Genomic DNA, 24,766 nt, shown 5'->3' on the forward strand with positions numbered 1-24,766 from the left:
CTGCCCTCTAGTGTCAAAGTGACATATGACAGCCATTTTCTCTCTGTTGCCCTCTAGTGGCGCGCCGAAATATATGACAGCCAACGACTCTCTGCTGCCCTCTAGTGTCAGAGTAACATATGACAGCCATTAACTCTCTGCTGCCCTCTAGTGTCAAAGTGACATATGACAGCCATTGACTCTCTGCTGCCCTCTAGTGGCGCGCCGAAATATATGACAGCCAACGACTCTCTGCTGCCCTCTAGTGTCAAAGTGACACATGACAGCCATTTTCTCTCTGTTGCCCTCTAGTGGCGCGCCGAAATATATGCCAGCCAACGCCTCTCTGCTGCCCTCTAATGGCGCACCGACATATTTGACAGCCAACGACTCTCTGCTGCCCTCACGTGGCGAAGTGATGTATATGACAGCCAGAGACTTTAATTCTCCAGCAAAATTCATTTTTCATCAGCACACAATCGAAAACCAACTTCTGCCTTGATCAATGTAATCAAAGACCATAATTGTACACATATTTAAGTATTTTTTTTCTTCATAATGATTGTCTATTTCATATTATATATATATATATATATATATATATATATGATTTTTTTTTAAATCTTATTTTTATTCATTACTTAGCACCTTATTCTAATACTATTTTTTATTGTTATTTGTTATATTGTACATTTTGTCTCTTTGTCATTGTTGTTTTGTGTATAATGCTTCGGTAATACTGTATGTAAACACAATCACGCCAATCTTTTGAAAATTTTAAATTAACTCTTTTCTGCCCTCTAGTGGAAAACAGACATACGTGACTGCCGGTGGCTTTCTGCTGCCACCTAGCGATAAGAAGGGATGACATTTTTTGGTACTACAGTCAGAAACTTTAAGCACTGAAATGAAAAGTGCAAAAATGTTTATTGATATTTAGTTTACAAAAAAGCTTACTCATACTTATATTTTTCCTCGAATATAAATAAATACAGACACAAATACAGACTTACAAGCATAGTTAAACTGTTAAGAAAAAAAAAAAAAAAAAAAAAAAACTTCTTACAAAAAAACTGAAGTAAAATGAAATGTTGTGCTACATCTGCGTACTTGTGCAATAGAATAGATTTTCATTTTTTACAATATTTACCTGACTGCATAATGCTTGAATAGGACAAGAACTGACAAATAAAAATAGGTGGAGAATGCATCTGAAAATCATGATGTAATGAAATGTTTCACTCCTTAACAGGCTTTTTGAGTTTGCTTTTGAGTTCTGCCATCATCAAGGGACCGCCCATGCTGCACGAAACAAAATAAGGAAAAAATGTTAGTTCTTTATTTGTGAATAACATGAAATGAAATGAATTCAGACTGATATTTCAGGTCATACCCAGGATGCTTCGGGGGTGTCCATTTGGGTTTAGCTGCGGACGCTTGCTCTTGTTTGACAGAGTCCTGTGTTACTGCAACTGACTTTTGCTGAGAAAGACACGGTTACACTACTACACATCTACACATAAAATAACTTTTAAATTTCAGGCCTATATTTTAATATTTATGTAAATGAATAGTATATAAAATTTCCATCTGTAAAATAACCAACTAATAAACTTAATATGATGCATATTTGTCAGTCATACATAAATGAAACAGGCAGGATTTCTATAATAGTACTAATAAAATGAATGCGTTTTAAATAAACAATAACCAAGTTTATGTATTTATCATCAAGAATTCCAATTTCTTTCAATCTCATGCATTTTAACTAACTGAATATTGCTTTGTTTTTCCACAGCTAGCCATATTTTCATACCTTTTAACAGAATAAATTGTCACAGTTAAGAGATTTATGCTGATTCTAAACAATTTGAATGAATGCATTTTGCAATAAAATTAAATAGATGCAAATAATTAATAAACTATGCCATCATTTATTGAATGCAGAAATCTTGCTGTTTCTTACCCGTTTCATTTATCTATGACTGACAAAAATCACATTAAAGGGATAGTTCACCCAAAAATGAAATTTCTGTCATCATTTACTCACCCTCAAGTTGTTCCAAACATGTATGAATTTCTTTGTTCAGCTGAACACAAAGGAAGATATTTGGAAGAATGTTTGTAACCAAGCAGATTTTGCCCCCCATTGACTAACATAGTAGGAAAAATAAATACTATGGTAGTAAATGGGGGGCGAGATCTGTTTGGTTACAAACATTTTTCCAAATATCTTTCTTTGTGTTCAGCAGAACAAAAGAAACTCATACAGGTTTGGAACAACTTGAGGGTGAGTAAATGATGACAGAAATTTCAGAACTATCCCTTTAAATTTCTCACTTTATGTTAAAACTGTGTAATCCAATTGGGCGGAAATTATATATGCAATTCAAATACATAAATCTTAAATTCAGGCCTAAATATTTTTTTGAGTATAATACTGTGCTTAAATCCTACAGTAACATCGCCATGTTTCCATGAGGACTCACACAGTTTGTGTCTATATCTGTTATGTACCTGTGGATGTAGTGTGCGCTCTTCTTCTCCTTCTTCTCTCGCTTTCTTCCCAAACTCAGTTTTTCTCAGGACCGGCAGCCCTGCGCCCAGACCTAAATAAATATATAATGGACTGATTTAATGTACTAATAAAATGAACACACTTTTTCATTAAGGTTTTATTAAGGTTAATACCTGGGAGTTTAAATCCAATCACCCCTTTATTTGGAACAGAGACTTCAACTCTCTGAGAACACGGTGGAGGCTTTGGGAGAAGCGGTTCGACCGAGAGCTTGTATAGGAGCTTTCTGGGGTCTTTAGGGGGACGAACTAGAGGATTCTTCACAGCAATTCTAGACTTCTGAATGGTAAAGTCCAAAGATGAGTCCTCGAACGCCTATGGATAAAAAGTTGTGATAGGTTTAACTTTATCCATGATGTAGAAATTCCTATAAATACTGTTGTTAATCATTGTCTGTTGTAATCATATTCATTATGTCTGCTTAAAGAGATAGTTTATCCAAAAATTTAAAGTTCTGTCATCATTTACTCACCCTCAAGTTGTTCCAAACCGGTGTGAATTTCTGTCTTCTGCTGAACACAAAAGAAGATATTTTGAAGAATATGTGCAACCAAACAGTTGATAGGCTCCACTGACTAAAAAAAATACTGTGGAAGTCAATGGGGTCCATCAACTGTTTGGTTACCGACATTCTTCAAAATATCTTCTTTTGTGTTCAGCAGAAGAAAGAAATTCATACAGGTTTGGAACAACTTGAAGGTGAGCAAATGATGACAGAATTTTCATTTTTGGGTGAACTATCTCTTTAACTGAATAGATGATGTTTACTAACCACATAACTTGTATTATCTTATACTGTAGCTGTATATAACTGCCATATGGACATTACTTTGACACACTCATATGACTGATAACAGAATACTTCCTGAAACATTTTCTGTAAAGCTGCATTGAAAGTATTGTGAAAAGTGCTTGAATATATTAGTAGAGATTTTACTCAACAAAATATTCAATATTACCTGTAGGTCCAAATCAGATTTTTCTTCTATCTTCACCTCCGGAAGTTCTTTGCTCACTTGATCAAATCCTCTTTTCATCACAGGTCTGCTGATTTCCATTAAGTCTTCATGACTGCTCAACACTGTTTCTGCAGCAATGACTTTCTGTATCTGCTCATGACGTCCATCAGCTTCAGCTGTTTCACACTCTGATGTACTTTGTAACTCAGTTTGTTTAACAACTTCACAACTTGCATTTTCCACCTCCAATTCTATCCCACTGTCCATTGTCTCACCTAATAACTCCCTTCCTTCTTCAAGGACAAATGCATCAGCTGGCACTTGTAATTCTGGTCCTTGGTCTTCATCAATCTCAGTTTTCTCGTGATTATTCTGGTCAACAATATTTTTCTCCTGTTCATGTTCATCTACATGTTTAAAACCTCCAATGCTTTCTGTCTCTCCATAGTCCATCGTGTTTATCACTATTTCCTGTTCTACATCTTGTCCATAAAGCTCAGATTGGACATCTGTGTTATCTGGATCTTCTCTCTTTTCATCCTCATGATTCGGATCACATTCTTCATCATTATCAACTACTTGTTCTATCTGCCCAGTTTCATCCAACTCTTGTGCCGTTTCACTCTCCTTACACTCACTGTTTGCATGAACTCTTTCAGCTTGACCCTCATCGGATGAAACCGCTTCATTCTCAACATCTGCGTCACCCTTGTTTCCTTCGCTTTCTGTGTCACATGAAATGCTCCCTTCATGATCAGTCCCAGCACAAAGGTACGTTTCTTGCTCATGATGTCCATCAGCTTCAGTTGAATCACATTCTGGTGAACTAATATGTTGCTCATTTTTTTTAGCAACTTCCCTACTTGCGGTTTCCAGCTCCATTTCTACCATACTTCCCATTGTCTCACCCAATAACTTCCTTTCTTCTTCCAGAACAAATGCACCAACTGACGCACATTCTTCAGGTCCTTGATATTCTGCATCATCAAGATCGTCTGCTGAAAGTCCTGCCAAAGCTTCTGTTTCTTGTGCTAAGTTATTTTCTGTTTCTATCATTTCCTTCAAGACTTGATTTGTTATTTCTTCTACATACTCTAAAGCGGTCTTCACCACATCTGCGTCCAGAGTCTCCTGCTCCTCAATGCATTGCTCTGATTCACCTTGCAGATCTAGAGTTTCCTCCAGAAACTCTGCTGGGCTCAATGTCCTTGATAATACAGGTTTCACATCTGTTTGGTCCTCTGCAATATGCTCTATCTCTGCAGTTTCAGTGATTTCAGAAACACTTGAATTTCCCAGTGATTCACTGAAAGTGTCCATTGTTTCTTGAGATGATTTGCATTCTCTTTCTGTGAACTCAAGAAGCTCATGTGTCTGAAAAGTGACTTTTCTTGTGTTTGATGATTGACTTTGTGTCTCAAATGGTTCTGCTTCCTCATCTTCGGAACTGATATTTGTTTCCGTTGTTTCATCAGTCGGCTCAGTTCTTAATTCAACATGTTTCTTAAGAGGGAACTTGGTTTCGTCTATTTCCGGATGTGTCTGACTTTCTGTTGCACCCAAGGATTCGATTGGAATTTCAATGTCTTGTTCAATCTCAACAGCTTCCTCAACTGCTTTCTGTGTCTCAGGATTCTCAACGGAGCGTGCGACAAAAGTTTCTCTTTCTGTTTGCTCTTCTGCAAGACTTTGGGGCTCATGTAGGTTAGTTTTGATCTCCTCAGAACATCCCAAAGCAGGCTCTGCCAATGCAGTCTCTGGCCCTTTCCTCAATTCTCCAGGGATCTCGCAAACAATCAGATCTGAAAACGTGCCTTCAGTTTTTATGACCACCACAGGTGATCCAGTTCCTGTTTCTGAAGTATATTCTGGAGTATCCTGTTTTGAATCCAACTGCAGGGTGTCTTCTGATGTATTAAAGGTTTCAAAAAACTCATTCAATACTGAAGTCATTTTCAGTTCTGTTTCAGTGTCTGATACGTTTTTTTCAGATATTTCTTTGGAAACTATTTGCAGCATTTCTACTGACTCAAGTAACCCAGATTTAGTCATGTCTTGTTCACTTTCAGTTCGACCCCTAGCTCCAGGAATCATCTCCTCAACCTCATTTTTAGACAATTCAGCAATTTCATAAGAATATTTTTCCATTTCTTTCAGACCTTCAGATTTTGAAAGGCCGTCAGCTTCCTCTGAAGAACATTCCAGCTCTGGTAGCAAATCTTGCACTTGTGATTGGGTTCTTTGGTCTTCATCAATTTCATTTTTCTCCTGGTCCTTTTCATCAATACGACATTCATCTGCATGTTTAAAACCCCCAATGCATTCTGTCTCTCCATGGTCCGTCATGTTTATCTCTTTTTCCTGTTCTACATCTTGTCCATAAAGCTCAGATTGGACAGTTACATCTGCGTTATCTGGATCTTCTCTCTTCTTTGAACACTTGTCATTCTCACGTTTCTGATCACATTCTTCATTGTCACCATGTTTTTGTTCAATCTGCCCAGTTTCATCCAACTCTTGTGCAGTTTCATTCTCCTTACACTCACTGTTTGCATTAACTCTTTCAGCCTGACCCTCATCGGATGAAACTGCTTCTTCCTCAACATGCTCGCCACTCTTGCATCCTTCGCTTTCTGAATCACCTGAAACTCTCTCTCCATGATCGGTCTCAGCTGACCACACTGCACAATAAGTTTGTTTTCTTGTCGTGTCAACATGAAGTTCATCATTTTTGTCGTCCTTGACCACATCAGTGTTTTCCCATGGTACCGAGGCCACTTGCACTCTGAATTCAGGCGGGGAACACTTGACCTCTGCTGTACTTTTGTCATTTTGATTATATTTTTTCTCTTCCTTCTCACTATTATTTGCCTTTACTTCTCTGTTAATCTTGTTTGCTGTGCTTTTCAAGTCAATATCATCTAATCTGGAACGAACACTTTGGTTTCCTTCATCTGTGACTTCCGGTCGGAGATATCTCGCAACAGCCCCTGACAGATAACCCTAAATGAGCAAAACATTTAAACACATGACTCACTTGAAGACACCATATGTGACTCATCAAGAGACAAAGATATAAAATCATTCTGAAATATTGTACATACAGACTAATCATTCTATAGCATACACACTAATCCTAATCACACAGATTAATCATAATTATCCACAACTTCATCAGTGAAACTCTTTGATTGTAAAAGAACAGAGCATTTACTCACCCAAACAGTCCAAACAGTGCGACCAAAGCGGTTCGTCGAGCTTTCAGGAGCATCCATATCCGATTAAATTAAAAATTATGAAGTGCAGACAGATCAATGAAGCTCCCTCGAAGTTTAATTTAAGAATGTTTCTTCACAACATCGAGACCATTACTGGCACGTCTCCTTTTTGTAAGGTAAGTCCTTTAAGATAAGTTATATGGTTACTGACCGACGGAGCTCGCATATGTTTAGTTCTTAATGCTCATATGTCCGAAGTTTTAATGAGGAAGACGCGCTGTGTGAAGCTGCCTTAACACCAGCCAACGCACAAGCGCAAGCACTCGCACGGAGTTGGTCTGTGGTGAGAAAAACATAAGAGTCATTGGGCCTGTCATGTCCAACCACACATCATTTCGGTGAACACTTCTCTAAATCTACCGGCTGTGTGTCAAATCCGAATGAGTTGCCTAAATAGACGGCAGGCGCGTTGTGTATTGTTGTGCGTTACAGGCAGTACGTGCAGTATTTTAGACGGGTGTAGCATCTGCACATCGTGGTTGAAATCAGAATAAGCATCTTAGAGTGAGAATTCACCAAATGCTGTCCATGAAGGAATCTCATTAGGTTTTGAAACACAATCATAGTTTTCTGCTGCAACACTTGCTGCTGCGCAATAAGTGTGAGATGCACATGAAACTTCCGTCTAGATATTTCATCATATTAGTATTAAGATGTAGCAAATTATGCGTTTGGACAATTATGACTTTTTTATGGTAGAAAACTAAAGCATTTTAAGTGTAGGCTCAACAGAAACTGCATGTGCACTATGTTTGAATATTCACAAGTGTTGTGGTTGAGGTTTAACATAGTCTGCTTAGTCCATGGACAAAATTAGTCACAGTGGTGCGTTCTTTCGTTTTTTCTCACATACTTTTATTTTAAACAAAGACGGCCTTAGGCCTAACTTTAAAGAGTTTATTTAAGTAAAATTGATGGTAATTCTAAAGTGTTAAATGAATACTAAATATACATTTCATGCATATTAGGCTATTAGTAGTAAATGAAAATACATTTTTTGAAAAGAAAAAAATAAATATAACAGCAAAACTTAAGTATAAATGATCTTGTGGTCAGAGTTGGATGGACGGCCATCAAGATGACACTTCCTCTGCAGGCTCTGCCAAACATAAAATTGAGAAGTAAACTTCTAATCTAGGCCACTGATTGCAGCCTTCATCTCATGTGAGTGTACATCATTTTAAATGTATTTGTCAACAATATTACACTGGAGGTCAAAAGTTATGAATAATAAAATTATTAAAGTTTTCTGTTTTTGCTGCTTAATATTTTTGGTGAAATAGAAATCTTTTGTAACATAAATGTCTTTACTGTCACCTGAATCAGTTTGCTGTGTCCTTGTTGAATAAAAGTATTCATTTCTATTTTTTAAAAAATATCTTAATACAAACTTTTAAATGGTTGTGTATCACAGTTTCCACAAAAATATTAGCACAACTGTTTTCAACATTGATAATAATAAGAAATGTTTCTTGAGCAGCAAATCAGCATATTAGAATGATTTCTGAAGGATCATGTGACACTGAAGACTGGAGACAACAGAGAAAAAAAAAAACTAATTATTCCAAACTTTTGAGTTTCCAGTGTATATTTTAAAGAGCTATATATAATTGAGTATTTATACAAAACTGGAAATGCTAAATATGGTATATTTGGGATATTTGTAATTTGATTTGACTGTATCCTGTAAATGACTACCTTTAACACATGCACACCTCTTGTACTTCAACAACAAGCAAGAGACACATTATTTACCTGTCCAGGTAAGGTACGCAGGCAAGCCTAGTGCAGGATGGGTAATCTCCACAGTAACTCTCAGACGCTCTCTCTTCTCTTTCCTCAATCTCACAGTGTTTATATATGATGGATCTATGTCCTCATCCTCATCATTCTCTTCCATATGCTCGTTCGGCTCGAGTTGTTTGTCATCTTGTACTGATTTCATTCCTTCCATGCATTCATTCATCTTTTCACATTCTGCATTACTAGGCGGCCTGATTTCTGTAGAATAAGCCAAAACTTTGTTTTCAAGGTTGTTCTAGATGTTATGCTGAACATTTTTCAATATACTCACCATATTATTGGCATACTTACTGCGTGCATGTCCTCCTCTGCGACTGCCACTTTCCTGTCGTCCTGTTGACCTCACCAAAGCACAAACGCTCTTGAGCTCTAGTTTCCCCTCACTGTTTTCTCTCTCTCTCTCTTTTGACAAAAGCTTGGAGACAGTTGTGCCACCAGCCGCCCAGAGCAATTCAGCCGCAGGCTTTCCTCCAGAGAGAAGAACGGAGAATATTCCCACACCATCTCTGCTCCAGTGAACCGACAGAGAAGGAGGGATTGAGGGAGCAACTGAGAAAAAAGACACAGATAGAAAGAGGCGTGAACAACAAAATGTGTGCAGTGCATGCATGTGCAAATTTCTGATGCTCTAAGGCATTGTGGATGGCTGTCAGAGTGTTGTTGTGGTTGGTAAGGTGTTGTTGCGTTGTGGTTACTGGGGATTTAGTATGTGATTGCGTCAAAAGAGCCCATACCCAAAAGTCTCTATGATATTCTGGTCTTTAGATATGGTTTTGGTTGCATTTTTTATCATCTTACTTTGTTTTATCATCCAGGAGGTGAAAGTCTGATTATTAGAAAGTTAAAGGTGCAGTAAGCAATTTCTGAGAAATGCTATTGAAAGTGGATTGGTCCGAGCAGGACAACACACTTGTAGCCAATCAGCAGTAGGGGGCGTGTCTATTCACAATGGGGGAGGAGAGAGAGTGAGCAAGAGGGAGATGTGAAGAAAGACTGTAGAAAGAGAGATGGCTGAGAGACGTTACAAAAGAGAAAAGCTCAGAGGAATATCACTGGAAAAAGAAGGGTTAAGATCAGAGCTTTAGGACCCGTGTTAATAAAGCTTTCCAGAGCTGGAGAGACCTAAGCAAGAAGGCCTGAAAATGGACACAGAAGTTTCTGCTCCATACGTGAGTAACATTGGTTTTGTTATTTCACAGAACCAAGATATGCTGTTATTGTAATGTTAACTATAGAAACAGAACAGTTTGAGTGTCATTGTCTGGAGATGGTGTGTTGTATATACGATTGTGTACTGTATGTTCATTTTTTGTTTTTCCTACTCATTCGTTCGTCATTTTCACTCATGTAGCATTATTTTACTTCGCTTAAAATATGATAAAAAGTTTGTGTTTGTGCATTTTGGGGGTGGAGCAATGAAGGGAGAGCTGTGTTTTTTTTAGTTGATTTCAAATATCAATAGTGTTTCTCAGAAATCGCTTACTGCACTTTTAAAGGGTTAGTTCACCCAAAAATGAAAATAATGTCATTTATTACTCACCCTAATGCTGTTCCACACCCGCAATGACATTTCCTCTCTCAAGATCCATTAATGTACTAAAAAACATTTTTAAATCAGTTCATGTGAGTACAGTGGTTCAATATTAATATTATAAAGCGACGAGAATATTTTTGGTGCGGCAAAAAAACAAAATAACGACTTATTTAGTGATGGCCAATTTCAAAACACTGCTTCATGAAGCTTCGGAGTGTTATGGATCAGTGTGTCTATGCAGGCATCACTGAGCCATCGGATTTCAACAAAAATATCTTAATTTGTGTTCCGAAGATTAACGAAGGTCTTACGGGTGTGGAACAGCATGAGGGTGAGTAATTAATGACAGAATTTTCATTTTTGGGTGAACTAACCCTTTAATAGCACTCACTTTTATAGTGTAAAATCCTTAACAAGCCCCACCATTGGCATACCTTAGCAAGTCATATTAAACATAAAAAATTGACATAAATCAATTAATCTCTATGTATGATATGCATTTACATTTCTTTTTAAAATCAGAAACATCAGTGTTTCTTTCTTGATGATGGACAGTCAGTAAGATTTTTTAAAAGAAATTATTACTTTTAAATTGATCAAAATGACAGTAAATACATTTTTAATGTTACAAAAGTGTTTAATGTTTCAAATAAACACTGTTCTTTTGAACTTTCTATTCATAAAAGAATCCTGAGGAAAAAATATCAGTTTCCTCAAAAATATGAAGCAGTGCAGCTGTTTTCAACATTGATAATAAGAAGAAATGTTTCTTGAGCAGCAAATTAGCATATTAGAATGATTTCTGAAGGATCATGTGACACTGAAGACTGGAGTAATGGAATAAATTACATTTAAAAAGTGTTCAAATAAAGAACAATTATTATAAATTGTAATATTAATTATATAGTGTATTTGGTCAAATAAATGCATTGGTGAAACATGGAAAAAATTATAAAGTTTTAAAAATCTATTATTTTTGAATGTGTCCTTTTACCGATATGAGTATTTCTCCAGACTCTCTCAGCAGGCTTCAGGAGGGAGCAGTGTGCCACTCTGCACACGATCGCACCTCCCCTCACTGTGTCATCCAGCTCTTTAAGTAATGCTTTTGCTCGAAATGTCCTCGGCAGAGTTTGCAAAGGACCCCAAAGCTCAGCTCCTGCTTTGATTTCCCCTTCGCTGTCCTCTCCCTCCTCAATCTCATTCCCTTTTACATGCAGCCATTTAACTGAGATTTCAGGGGGGTAGAAACCAGTTATGTCACAGGCGAGGGTCAAAGGTCCCTTCTCAGCAGATGGAAGGGAAGAGATGATTTCTGAAACGGTGGGCTGTTTTATGAATCCTAAGAAAGAAAAAAGTCAGTTATTTGATCAAAAATTTGTTTTCGTTGTTAATGTACTTCCAGACTATGTTTGGAATGGACCGCTATGATACTGCTTACTGTATATTATCACTTTACGTGAATGTATTGTATGTATGCAAATAAAGTTGGATATAATATATATCCAACTTAATATAAAGAGCTGGGCGGAAATATAATTACATTTTGCGATGATATAAACAATCACGCAGCTGAGATTTGCTTTAAAGTATGTATTGCTTTACGCTAATACTGTATGCATGCAAGTCGAGTATGTACATTACACTTTATGTAACAAAAACCAACAGTATTATGGATATTTTGCATGTTTGATCATGTTGCAAGTTGTTCGGTGTTTAAATATCTCAGCTCTTGGCATTCCGATAAAATAATGAACAAAAAAGCATTTAAAAGTTTTGAATGATATCCATTAAGTTTCATTTCTCACACTGGACATAGTAGGCAAACTTGAGCACAATACACTGTTGGATTAAATATTCCATTCAGTGTGCTCTGGTTTTGGTCAATGAAGTAGTTAATCCACCTATTCTAAAAAAATTCACATACTGTGCAAAGTATATACTGCAGAAATAGTATGTGTAACATGGAAGTTTCCTATAGAGCGCAACAGGAAGTAAAAATCCCATTCATTTTCTCCTGATTTTTAATGATAACTTACAGACCTTTAAAGATAGACCTGACCAAGACAGACAGAGGTTGGTATATGCTTTTTTGAAGCTGTCAATTTGCATTATTTCAAATGATTTTTTTTCAAAGAAGTCTTTAACAGCAGAATTCCTGGTAAAAAACTACATTACCCATGATGCTGTAAGTAAAGAAAATTCCACCAATCAGAGAGTTGTATCCTTTCAAAATACTTAAATTTTATTTATACCATGGTCTGTCTGAATACTTGATTCTGATTGGTTGGAAGGTGTGCATTAAAACTATTTAATGCACAGGTAGTTCCAGTCAGTTTAATCACCATTCTATATTAATGTGCAGTTTTCTCATCAGACAGAGATCGGGGCAGAGCTGCAAATTTAGTGATTTTGTCACAAGATTTAGTGACTTCCTGCCCCTTTTGAGACTTTTTTCAAAAGCCTAGCGACAAATCTAGCAATTTCTTGGATAAACCTTATCGAGATCAGTGGACTCCGCCAGTATGACGTCATACTACATTTAGCGACCTGTTTTAGCTACTTTCAACTGAAAGCAATTGGCAACACTGGATATATATATATATATAAAAATTGACAACTTTAAATGAATAATGTTCAATTTCTCCTTATTTTTTATGGGACTGTAGTTCTTTCCTTCACTAAAGCAGTTAAGTTCACAGTCTTGTCCTTCTATGTGTTTTTCAAATATGTTTTTGCTCCACATCAACTTTTGTAAAGTTGTGATTCTCCTCATAGCTGGTTGGTTTGGTTCATTGCTTATGACTCTTAAATGAAGACTTTTTAAAGATCCCTATAGGAAAAATGAATGGGAAAAATACTGGCAGCTGAAAAAGTGTGCGGGCACTGTTGCACTCGATACTGAACACAGCCTTAATCTTATTTACAAGAATTCAGTTATTTTATTCCAGCGTTCACCTCTAGTTTCCCGTGTGATGGGTTGCTTTAGGGCCATGTGGTGAACGGTGACCCACACCCTGGTTTCTCCTTTCTCCAGCTCTAACAGGGGCAGCCTGCACTGGCTCATGGCTGAAAAGAAGCCTTCAGCATCAGGCCGAGGAGCTGCCAGCGCTGGCGGGACGGACACAGGGCTCAGCTCCCCACCCTCACAGAACCAGCGGAAGGTGATGATGTCCGGATGAAAGCGAGAGGCTTGGGCTACCATTGTCACAACACCTGGGGAAAGGGTCCGTTACTGACAACCTTTTATAATGTTGTATTTTCTGTATATAGTTTGTAATATTTGAATGTGTGTACTGTATGTGATACCTCCTTCCTCATTTGGCTCTGAGAACTGGATCTCTGAAACTTCAGGTGGTGCTAAACACAAAACCAGTACTACTGTCAACAAATTTAAACATGATGAAATGAAAATATATATAAACCTTCATCTTGTTTTACATGCTAAAAGAGAACAAAAATCTAGAAACAGGAACCAGTAGCTAAAACCAATAAGCCTGGGTCAACATGTCTAGGTCATATTTCACTTAAAATCAATCTACAAATCTAAAAACAACCCTTTAAAAAATGCAGTTCTCATAACTGTAATGTAAAAAAAAAAAAAAAACTTAAAAATTAGAAATATTTATAATTGTAGAATTTGCCTTTATGGTTATTTTTTTTTATTTTATTTTTTAAAAATATTGTATTAAGTAAATCACCCTTTAGAATAATTGGAGTTACAAAAAAACCTTCAAAAGTGCAAGTCTTGACACATTACAATAATGACATTAAGGGAAAATGTGATTAATTGTCATGAATATAATGTCGAATGGCAAAATCTTAATGCTGATAAACAGGCTTGATTTTCTTTGTGCAAAATATAATTTTTCATTTTGGGGTGATATGAGACCCAAACATATTTGAGAGATTTTCCCAATAGTTTCACAGGAAATAAAGCAAGCTGCAGATAAATCATGAGGTTAACATATGGTGCGTTAAAGTCACATTGGAAAGATTGCATTTATGAGTTGAAAGCAAATAAACTTTATCACAAAGTTGCAATAACGAGTGGGAAATTTTCTGTGTCAGTGACAAAACATGTTTTTCTAATTTGCATGTAAAAAATACTATAGTATTGTACAATTACTACAGTATATAAAACGATTCAATTTAGAGCACCTTCATAAATTGAATAAAAACATAAAAAAGCAAAAAACACACCTGATGCACATTTTTTATTCATCATTTTGTATACGCAGAATTAAAAAAAAATCTTTGAATTTTATGTAGAAAATGTGCATCGCCATCTTGCTGACCAAATTCATTTAAACACACCTGATATCATAATTATGACTTCCCAACTCGTAAATACAAACTTCCAGGAGGACTTGAACGCACCAATACACCTCAACATGCCCTCTGACCTAGAATAGTAAACTTGTCAGACACTCTCTCGGCCACAATCTTGTCTTTCCCCTTATATGAGATGTGGCATTTGAAGACTGCACCCTTGTGAATGGATAGGTTGGGTATAAATGTGATGGAGGAGAACAGTTTGTTTGAGCCAGAGGACGAGCGTGGTGACATCTGAGTGTGTAGCTTGTAATATCCTGAGGCAGTAGAGGGCAGCAGAGGACCTTTCTCTGACACCACAGACACACGAGAAGTGTAGGATGCAGAGTAAAAAGGACCAGATTTTTTCTCTGTGAGAGAGAGAGAGAGAGAGAGAGAGAGAGGATGAGACACATACGCAGACAAGCAGTCAGTTTAAATTAATAATCCAGATTAATAATTTGCATAAATTAAGAAATATCCCATGTGTAAATCCACCACTTTAATATCAACTACATCTCTAACCTTCTTTACCATCTACTTTTGTCCATTTGACTCGATGAAAACAGTGTGAAAACGGTGCTTTTAAATGTCAGTTTCAAATATCAGGTAGGCTATGGGGTTGCATAACTAGTCCTTTAGTTGTGTTACTACTAGTATATGTTGACTAGTTCTGGATAATATTACTTCAGTTACACTTGTTTTATACAAATTCACAGCAAAATTCCTCTATTCATAATTAAATTGTGTGTCATTAGATTTGCATAATAAACTGTAACGGCCAAATATATAATGATCTGCCTGCTAGTAAAGAGTGAAGTTGAATACGTAGTGATTGGCTGATACCTTTGTATGAAGTGTCTGTGATGGGCACATCATTCAGAAACCATGTTGTTTGTACCCTCTCTGCCAACCTGCCTTCCACACTGATAGTGACTCTGCCTTTCTTACCCACAATCACCCTCGGTGGCAGAACAATCGCTGAGACATTCAGAGACTTCAGCTTCTCTGAGAAAAAGAAATGCATGAGAAAAAGTGAGAGATTAAAGTGTTAGCATTTCTGTTCAGTTCACTGGCATTCTGCCATCATTGTTCATAACTACTAGATGGGGAAAATTTAAAGGGTTAGTTTACCTAAAAATGAAAATTATCCCATGATTTACTCACCCTCAAGCCATCCTAGGTGTATATGACTATCTTCTTTCAGACGAATACAAGTGGAGATATCCTGGCTCTTCCAAGCTTTATAATGGCAGTGAATAGGGGGCCCAATTTTGAAGCAAAAAAAAGTGCGTGCATCCATCCATCCATCCATCCATCCATCGTAAAAGTACTCCTACATGGCTCCGGGGGGTTAATAAAGGCCTTCTGAAGCAAAGCGATGGGTTTTAGTAAAAAAAAAAAAGTTCTTATTTAAAAAATGATTAACTATAATAACTAGGTTCCGGCAGATGGCCGTATGCATCAATTTGTGGAGGAAGAGTAACCTCTGACCCGACTCATGACGTAATGTCGGAAGCGCAGAGGATAGAGCAAAATAAAACACCGGTCACGAATAAGAAGTCTAAATTGAGAATTTGCTTTGCTTCAGAAGGCCTTTATTAACCCCCCGGAGCCTTGTGGAGTACTTTTATGATGGATGGATGCACTTTTTTTGGCTTCAGAATCGGCCCCCATTTACTGCCATTATAAAGCTTGGAAGAGTCTGGATATTTTTAAATATATCTCCGACTGTATTCATCTGAAAGAAGGGCTTGAACAAATCTACTATACTATGATGAAATATTTCCAGTACTGTTATTATGGCGAGAAGCAATGCAGGGCTGAGAGCTGTGGAAATGGAGCGAGGCCGGTGCCGCGAATATTAATAAGCGACACCTGCGCGGCACAGTGGTCTCGAGTCCCCCGGAGGATCTCCGGAAGGATAAAAGGAGGAGTGACTACATTGGAAGGCGAGAGAGAACCAGGCCTGGGATATTTATGTTGTGGCTTTGTTTTAGTTTCCATGAGGGGACTCAAGGGTGCCCCTGGCCTGCGGAAGGTGATGGGGGTTTGTGGCGGAAAGCAGGGTGGGGCAGAGAGCAGAGGGAGCGGAGCGAGGCCGGTGGAGTGAATGTTAATGGGCGACACCTGCGCGACACACTGGTCTTGAGTCGCACGGAGGAAGTCTGGAAGGATAAAAGGAGGAGTGACAGTGGAAGACGAGAGAGGATCAGGCCTTGGACATTTATGTTGTGATTTTGTTTTAGTTTATGCGGCAATTGTCTTCAAGGGGCTGCCGCTTTACTTTCGTTTTGTTGTTTATGTTTAATTTTTGATTAAAAGTTACATTGATCATTTGCCAGTTATTGCCTCCTTCTTCCCTGAGCCTTTAACTTTGTTTCATCAGAATGCACGGCTTCTTTTGAATATCCGCTTTCTTTGAATATATGCTTCAGAATCTTGTACTTGCATTTACCTTCAGGGCTAGCAGGACCATGCAGCACTAGCAGAACCATGCTAAGAAAGAAAAGCGTGATCCCTTGCTTCTAATATAGAGTGACAAGTCACATTTAGAGCTCAGGTTATTGGCTCAAAATGTTTCCGGATTGGCAAAGATGTCACATACTTTTCAGGGACGAATGGGCAACTCCCACTGAGATGAATGGGAATGCTAACAGAAAGCCTATTAATAATATTGTATTAAGTAATTAGTGTGTTACCAGACTTACCATCCCTTCTCTTCCAAGAAAATCCAAAGCAGAGCAAAAAAACAAGGGTGATTGAAATTATCATCATCGCTACTGAAGCCTTGGCTGACTTATTCAGACCTGGGTTTTGCCCTGAAAGAGATTAGAGCAGTAAATATAATTAGACTTTTTCTCCATGTACCATTTCACACACTTCACCTTTAATCCAATTAAAACACAACACTAGTTGTGTTCAAATGAAGCATTCAAGTCATGTCGGAAAGATCATATGTACGAGCTGAACACACATGAATGTCACTACAAAGTTGTAACTAGGAGTGGGAATTTTCATTTTTTCAAGCTGTTGAGTTGAAAAAAATGTACTTATATGAACTTCCCATGAGAACTTGAATGCACCAAAAGTAGACTAGGGGTGTTCTGACCTCCTCCTGGAGGGCCATTTGCGGCAGAATTTAGCTCTAGCCTTAATTAAACACACCTTAACCAGCTAATCAAGGCATTCCAGATCACTAGATTTTACTCTACAGGAAAGTGGTCCTCCAGAACACCCTTGATGTACTCTTTCCTTTGAGTGCCCAATTGAGCACGGGTGGGCAACTCTGTCCCTCGAGATCCCCTTTTTTCTGCAGGGCATAGCTCCAATTCAACAAAACAAACCTGAACAAACTAATCAATTCAGTATTGATACTGGTATTCAGGATTACTTGGGCAAAGCTACAGGCTGATCAGAATCAGAGCTAAACTCTGCAGGAAAGTGGATCTCATGGGCCAGAGTTGCCCAGCCCTGCAACTGAGTCTGTTCTCTTTGTTCATTGTGTCCTGAAGCACAATAAACCTGTTAATCTTGGCACAGCTTATCACTGTATTTGAATACATAATACTGTAAATAAGAAGTGAAGTCCTTTGTAACATACCACGTGGGTCAGCAATGGAAAGGTTAATGGTTCCATAAGCAGGTTCTTGCACATTGTATTGCTGGGCCACACATTTCACCTCTCCTCCTCTGCTCCTCTCCTCCACACTCAAAGTGTGATATTGATGTCTCCTATACATTCCATCCTCATTCTGGATGGATAAGGGAAGCTCAGGAAGAACCTTTCCATTCTGGATCCATAGAATGGATACGTTGTTAGGGTAGAACCCACTGATGTCACAGGAGAGGGTGAGTGGAGATGAGTGTGAAGATGAGGGAACAGCGGAGAGAGTCACCATCGGTAGAACTAAACAAATATAAAAATATTGAAATAAGTAATAAGCTTAGTAGTCCATTAAACCACATTATGAATAAATGACCATGAATGCGTAGTAATATTTCGGCCTTGAATGGTCTGTAAGATTTTGGAAAGCAACTATTGCCTCATCTAGGGGTGTCCAATCCTGCTCCTGAAGGGTCACTGTCATGCAGAGTTTATTTCCAACCCTAAGTAAACAACCCTTATGATCCAGCTAACCATTGCCTTCAGGATTATTAGAAATTCCCAAAGAAGGTAAACTGGAGTAGGTTGGAGTCAAACTCGGCAGGACGTTGGCCCTCCAGGAGTAGGAGTGGCCTAGTCTGACTTCATTCAATGAATATGCATTTCCAAAGTATTCTTAGACATCAGAGAATGAAACAACTGCTTTATAGCCATAAGGGCCAGCACAGACGAGTGAACTATCTTGAGACAGCAGTGCATACTTGCATTCTGTCCCAGATTATCTCAATGGATGTTCATGAAGTCTACAGTACAATAGGGCAGGGCTCTTCAACTCCAGTCCTGGTGGGTCAGTATCCTGCAGACTTTAGTACCAATCCCAATTTAACCCACCTATAATTTGCAAGTAATTCTGAACATCTTGATTAGCTTGTTTGAGCGTGTTTGGTTAGGGTTAGTGCTAAACTCAGCAGGACACTGGTCCTCCAGGACTGGAGTTGAAGTGCCCTACATAGGGTGTCCCATTTGTCGTTTTATGATTCAGGAGGGTGCTTATGAGCACCCACTTGCCCTCAATGCATTCTTTTACAGAAATAGCATTGATGCGGACTCCACAGAAGACTTCTTCCTGACAATCTTTAGGGCTTTTCACACAGAACTTAACCCCAGTTTATCGTCATTATAAACCCCACTTTTAACCCTGGGTAAAGGAGCACTTTGCACTTGTGATTTAGAAGCTGGGTTAGCGCCACTTTTTACCAGGGGTTACGAAACCCTGCTTCAGAGCAGGGTTAGCACTTTTGAGGTGTTAACCCCGCATTGCAGTTCTAAACATGTACAGAGTGAAACAAAGTGGTGTTAAAGTATTACAGCCCTCCCTCTGGAAGGTAATCATGAATGGACTGATCATGAAGGCTTTCTGTAACTCATACTGGGCCCCGCCCCATGCTTGGCATGGCCCTGATGTTTAATTCTTAACTCTATAATCTGAAATATCCATTCAGTATAAACTTGTACTTAGTACTTTTGGCAATGTGTCATATGAGGATGCGCAGCGCTAGAGCCTTAATGGTAACAGGTGGCTTGCTTTGTTCACATAAACAATGACACTGACACCACAAATATGGAAATATGGACATTAACTATTTAAAATGTGAAAAGCCCTTTTGTAGCATTAGGTCACCAAAGTGAAGGAACAAAATTCCAGTGATCTGATCTACTGGTCGTGGATAATGCGGACCTATTGTTTAGGAATTATGTAGGAAGTTCATGTATTCAAAGCAGAACAACCATAACCTATCCATTACATTCTGATAGAAGATATTTCCTTCATCATTTGCAGCTGATGCCTGAGGCAAATCCCACAGCATGAGTTGCACAATTCTGCACAATTCTTGCAATATGAACTGATGAAGCCACTTAATTGAGTGGTGAAATGCATGTAATTAATGTTAAATAAGCTGAAAGAATTTGTTGTACTGTTGCCGCAGAAGTTGCATCCTGTTTCAAATGAATGACATCTACAAGTCAAATGTGTAAAATCTGAATACCTATGATGTGAGGCGTGAACTCCTCTAGGATAGGTTTCACCAGAGCTGTATGTTGCACCTCACAGCCAAAGCTTGTGTTCTGGTCAGAGATTTCAGGGATCAAGGTTAGCCAGCTGACTGCATCGTACAGCCCGTCCTCTGTGCGGTTCACTTGCAGCTTTTGGGGTTCATGGATTTTGTTTCCTGCTCGTGTCCAGGTAAACATGATTTGTGGAGGACTAAAGCTCCTTGCCCAACATTCAAACACATTTTTTCTTTTTAGGACTACTTCAGGTAAGATGATGGAAACCAGTGGAGGAACTGTAAGAGATTTAGAAAGCAACTCCAAGGTTTAGCTTTTCTGGGATGTGTATTTGATGTGTTTATTTATATATGAATAAGTTAGACATTGGTTCTATGTTTTTCAACAAAAGCCACTAATTTCGTACAAGTGACATACGTGAGATGTACTTGAGACTCACCTAATATTGTCAGAGTCACATCTGTGGAGTAATCGGTTTCATTGTAGCTCACCCTACATTCATACACCCCTTGCTGGTCTGGAGTGGCATTGTAAACAGTGAGTGGAAAGGAGCCAATGACGGAGGCAGTGGTGTTCAAGAAAAAGCCTGGTTGAGTGTGATTCCTTGAGGCAATGACTAAACCACTGAATGACCAGGTGATGTGTAAGAGTGAATCATCAACTAGAGGCGGCAATGTAAAGGAGCAGTTGAGGACAGCTGAGGAGCCCGGAGACACAGAGACATCTGCAGAGGAGCCTGAGTTTGAGAGAATGCCAGAAAAATATAAGCATTTCAATTTTCACACTCTTTAAGCTTTTTTGAATATTAGCTTTCATGCAGTGTGTAATATTACTGTTTGTAAATGTTAAAGATCTACAAAGTCTTAAAGATCAAAGTGCACAACAAATAAAGTTATTGTCTCTTAAAAGTAAGAATTGATTCTGAACTGAAGTTGTCGGCAATTCCAGTCTTACTTCCTGTTACATACCTATGTAACAATGTAACAAATTTACATAATGCCAGCCTATGGTCTTCATTGGCTGCCCGCGAATAAGGTCTACTTTGACCCGCCCTCAAACACTGTAGTTGTAGCTGAGACTCAAAGATTTTGATTCATGTTGTCGACATGTCGAGAAGACGCTGTTTTCAGCGCTGAAAAATCCACTTTGCATGCACTTCAATAGGATGAGGAATTGATACGGTAAAACCGACGCCATTGTTACTGTTAGTATCACTGTGTATAAAAGTGCTGAGGAAGCTTCTGGAGCTGAAATTCATGAAATTCAAATATGGTAATAGGCATTTTGCTTCTGACACATGCTGTAAGCGGTAGAACAGTCACAACAGACAGGGCCGTCCGAACAATTAGAGAGACTGAATCTTTGAACAAACTGTTTTTAGACTCTTTGAGAAATGAGGTGATGTGCAATGTATATTATGAGAACATTAATGTGTTTTTTTTTTTTTACCTTGGATGCATGTAAACCTACTGTAGGAGACATCCAAAACAAAATTAGGAACCTTTAAAATAGCATAATAGGGGCACTTTAAACCAAAAACAAGCGCAGTTACTTTAAGCCTGCTTGATTTAGGACTGCTTAAAAATGATGGTGGTTACACATTGATCAAACCTCTGGATCAGACACCTAAATATATATTTTTTTAAAAATCACTTGAATGTAGGGGGACTGTCACTTTATTAAGTGTACTGCAAGTGTTTTGAATAAAACTCATATGCTATATAATAATTAACTAGGTCTTCTTACTACACCTCTCTATACGTAGACTACACATGATATACTAATAGCTTTCTTGGCTTTTGTCATTCTAAGATCAAGTGTTCTCTATTGTAAAAATGACATGCTGTATCGACTCTAAGTCCGCTAAATAAATACTTACATTAAAAACAGAAATAAAAAATAATTAAATTATTTTAATTAGGAGACAAAATCAACATTAGAGAGCTATAACAATTATTATTATTATTATTATTAAACACATACGTGCCATTGTGAATTGCTCATTAGTTTATTTAATATCTAGGACTATTTATATATTTTCCATTAAGGTTAAACAAATGCTGTGGAATATTTTATACTGAAACAAACAGTACGTCAGTGTAATGTATGAACTTGGACATCTCTGTATTTAAATGTGAATCACATAGTAAAGCCCAATCTTTGGGCAAGTTGTTCCTCATTCAGGTCTTCATTATCTTGAATAACGCAAGAAATATAAATACAATTCAAAATATTGTGAACACATGTCCAGTTGGTTTTAAACTGTAAAATTCCAAAATTACAAAATATATAGCACACATTTTTTTATTCACAAAGACTATTTAAATTTTGTACTCCCTGAATCTTTGATTTCAGGAGCAATTTTGTATAACAGAAATGTCACTTTTACTGAGGGAAACATGCATTTCAAACTGTTACACTGCCTTAAATTGTAATTTATTAACCCTCGGTATAATTCATTATCTTTGTAAAATTGACAGCACATGTCTCAATGTTGTTCCAGCATTTGCACTGAATGCTCTGTGGTTCGCTTTAATCTATTACTTATATTCGCATGAACAAATTGCACAAATGTGCACAGCTTTAAATATAATGTATTCCAACAGTGAATGTCTTAGAGAATGTCAAAGCCTTTAGAGAACCTTAACAATACTCACCTGGCTTTATTAGGCCCAGCAGCCATAAATAGAACAGGACTTTAAACTTCATGGCGATTTACTGGAGTGTGAACATACTCCTTATCGTTACTCTATTCCTTTCTTTCATTGCTTCTTGCTCTTTGTATTGCATCCTGAAAAACACACTTATATAGGGGCAGGGGACAGTAGGCGGGGATCAAGCGGGCAAAGGAAAAGATACTGAATGCTTGTGAAAAGGGGGTGTACAAACTTCATATCTACTGTTCAATGCAGTCATTCAGTTTGATCGCTAAGAGAGAGAGAGAGAGAGAAAGTTAAATGGTGTGAAGAGGGTAAACACGGGGTACTAAGAGAGGGAGAGAGAGATGTTCAAAGACACATTTAGGACAGTGGTCACTTAAAATTCAATCTGGCCTTCATCCAATGTTCTGGACTAATTTACATTCATGCTGAATAGTGACCCAACTCAAAATGGGGTTCACCAGCAATCTTGGGCCTCGGTTAAAATAACTGTACTTCCAGTAGAAGGACATGGAGGAGACACCTTCAGCCATTCAACTTCATCTCGTCCGGTTTGTCTCCACCTGTGGTGAAACATTAACCTAATAAAGAGTTTTAGAAGCTTGCACTATACAATATTTATAGCTGTGACCACACAATAACCAGCTTTATTAGAGGATCAGAGTATTATTGTCCAGTCAGGTGTATCTATAAAGATACAGTCATTTGTGTTCAGTTGAATCAGTGATATATCATAGCCTGTCGTATCTCAAAGCACAATGCCACAGATTAGATAAATATTGATATCACTGCATAACACAAAGCTTGCTTTCTGTCTTTTCAACTAATACTTTCCTCATTTTTTTTTTTTTTAGATAATTTTTTTCCCCAATGAAATTTAAGCCTTTTTTTTTTTTTTTTTTTAAGTTTTAGCAGTATTATAACCATGCAAATAAAGCTCTGTTAATTCTGACAATATATCCTCTTTTTCAAGTTTTTGACAGTTTCTCAGTAAGAAAAGAAACTAGAGGGTTAAATTCAGTTTAGTTAGGTAAAGTGAGGATGGATGGTTGTGAAAGAGATGTTGCAAAGAAAAAGAGTAAGAAGAAGATTTACAGTGACAGATGGAATGAAAGAGAGAGAGAGAAAATAAGGAACACAGGGCCCCTCAGAAAGGAATAAAGGGGCCACAGTTAGGCTTTCACATTTTAATTAACATTGAATTAAAAGAAGGACATTAAAAGATGTCTAAATTTCTTATTGACTTGCTCAGAATTCTTATTTTTATTTATCAGAATTCAGAATTTTTATTTTATTTATTTATTACTTTTTTACCTTGCATCTATTTATCCATTGCAAAGATGTCATGTTTATAATTTTTTTATTTTTTTTTTATTTACCAGAATACATGGCTGGTTTTGATTGGCCGTCAATGGATAAAGATGCATTTTACCTAAATGATGTAGTCAAAGCATCTACCAGTAGGGGATAACAGCTAACCAGATCAGCCTTTGTACACTTAAAAAAAAAAAAAGGTATAGGATTTAGGCCTACTTTGAAACAATTTTCACACAGAAATTGCTAGTAAACTGCGCACATAATTACAAAGAAAGGGCAAGTACCACATTAAGTTAAATGTGAAATTAATAAGTAGAAAGACTGTAACTGCAGGCTATTTTCTTGTAAAACATACTCCAATAATCTTGGTTTTATTTACAACTTTGAAGAATCATTTTGTACAGTGTATGTTTCTTTAATAAGTGAGTGGTTTAATAACAATTGAGTGTTTCATAACTCTGAAGTAACAGGCATGACTACAAGGTCATGACATGTCATGTCATCATTCCTCCTTCAGATTTGGATAGAGTCTGGTCAAGGTCAAGGTCAGTTTATTTATAAAGCATATTTAAAAACAGCTAGTGTATTACAAAGTGCTGTACATATGCAAATAAAGTAGATAAGGGGTAGGAGAATAAAAATGAGAGGGACAAATAACCAATACAAA

At 37.5% G+C, this 24,766-nt stretch overlaps 1 protein-coding gene across 3 annotated transcripts; it reads right to left on the reverse strand.

Moving 5' to 3' along the window:
* Positions 1-887: 887 nt before the first annotated feature.
* On the reverse strand, positions 888-22,941 carry LOC127523438 (probable serine/threonine-protein kinase kinX). Of its 3 annotated transcripts, XM_051914142.1 has the most exons (18): positions 22,780-22,941; positions 20,562-20,858; positions 20,101-20,400; positions 18,050-18,355; positions 17,157-17,267; positions 15,292-15,453; positions 14,538-14,816; positions 13,441-13,491; positions 13,090-13,347; positions 11,126-11,473; positions 8,889-9,146; positions 8,550-8,795; positions 6,735-7,893; positions 3,517-6,519; positions 2,671-2,872; positions 2,497-2,588; positions 1,373-1,461; positions 888-1,281 (listed from the first exon to the last, which is right to left on the reverse strand). In XM_051914142.1, exons 1-13 carry the CDS (start codon positions 22,829-22,831, stop codon positions 7,868-7,870), a joined length of 2,694 nt encoding a protein of 897 aa, XP_051770102.1. In that variant the 5' UTR covers positions 22,832-22,941; the 3' UTR covers positions 888-1,281; positions 1,373-1,461; positions 2,497-2,588; positions 2,671-2,872; positions 3,517-6,519; positions 6,735-7,867. The 3 variants fall into 3 exon arrangements, with proteins under 3 accessions (XP_051770102.1, XP_051770100.1, XP_051770101.1); XM_051914140.1 differs by lacking the exons at positions 8,550-8,795; positions 8,889-9,146; positions 11,126-11,473; ... (7 more) ...; positions 20,562-20,858; positions 22,780-22,941 and having other exon boundaries at positions 6,735-7,864; XM_051914141.1 differs by lacking the exons at positions 6,735-7,893; positions 8,550-8,795; positions 8,889-9,146; ... (8 more) ...; positions 20,562-20,858; positions 22,780-22,941 and having other exon boundaries at positions 3,517-6,687.
* Between the last annotated feature and the right edge of the window lie 1,825 nt (positions 22,942-24,766).

Source organism: Ctenopharyngodon idella, chromosome 12, assembly GCF_019924925.1.
Source record: "Ctenopharyngodon idella isolate HZGC_01 chromosome 12, HZGC01, whole genome shotgun sequence".
NCBI classification, from domain to species: domain Eukaryota; kingdom Metazoa; phylum Chordata; class Actinopteri; order Cypriniformes; family Xenocyprididae; genus Ctenopharyngodon; species Ctenopharyngodon idella.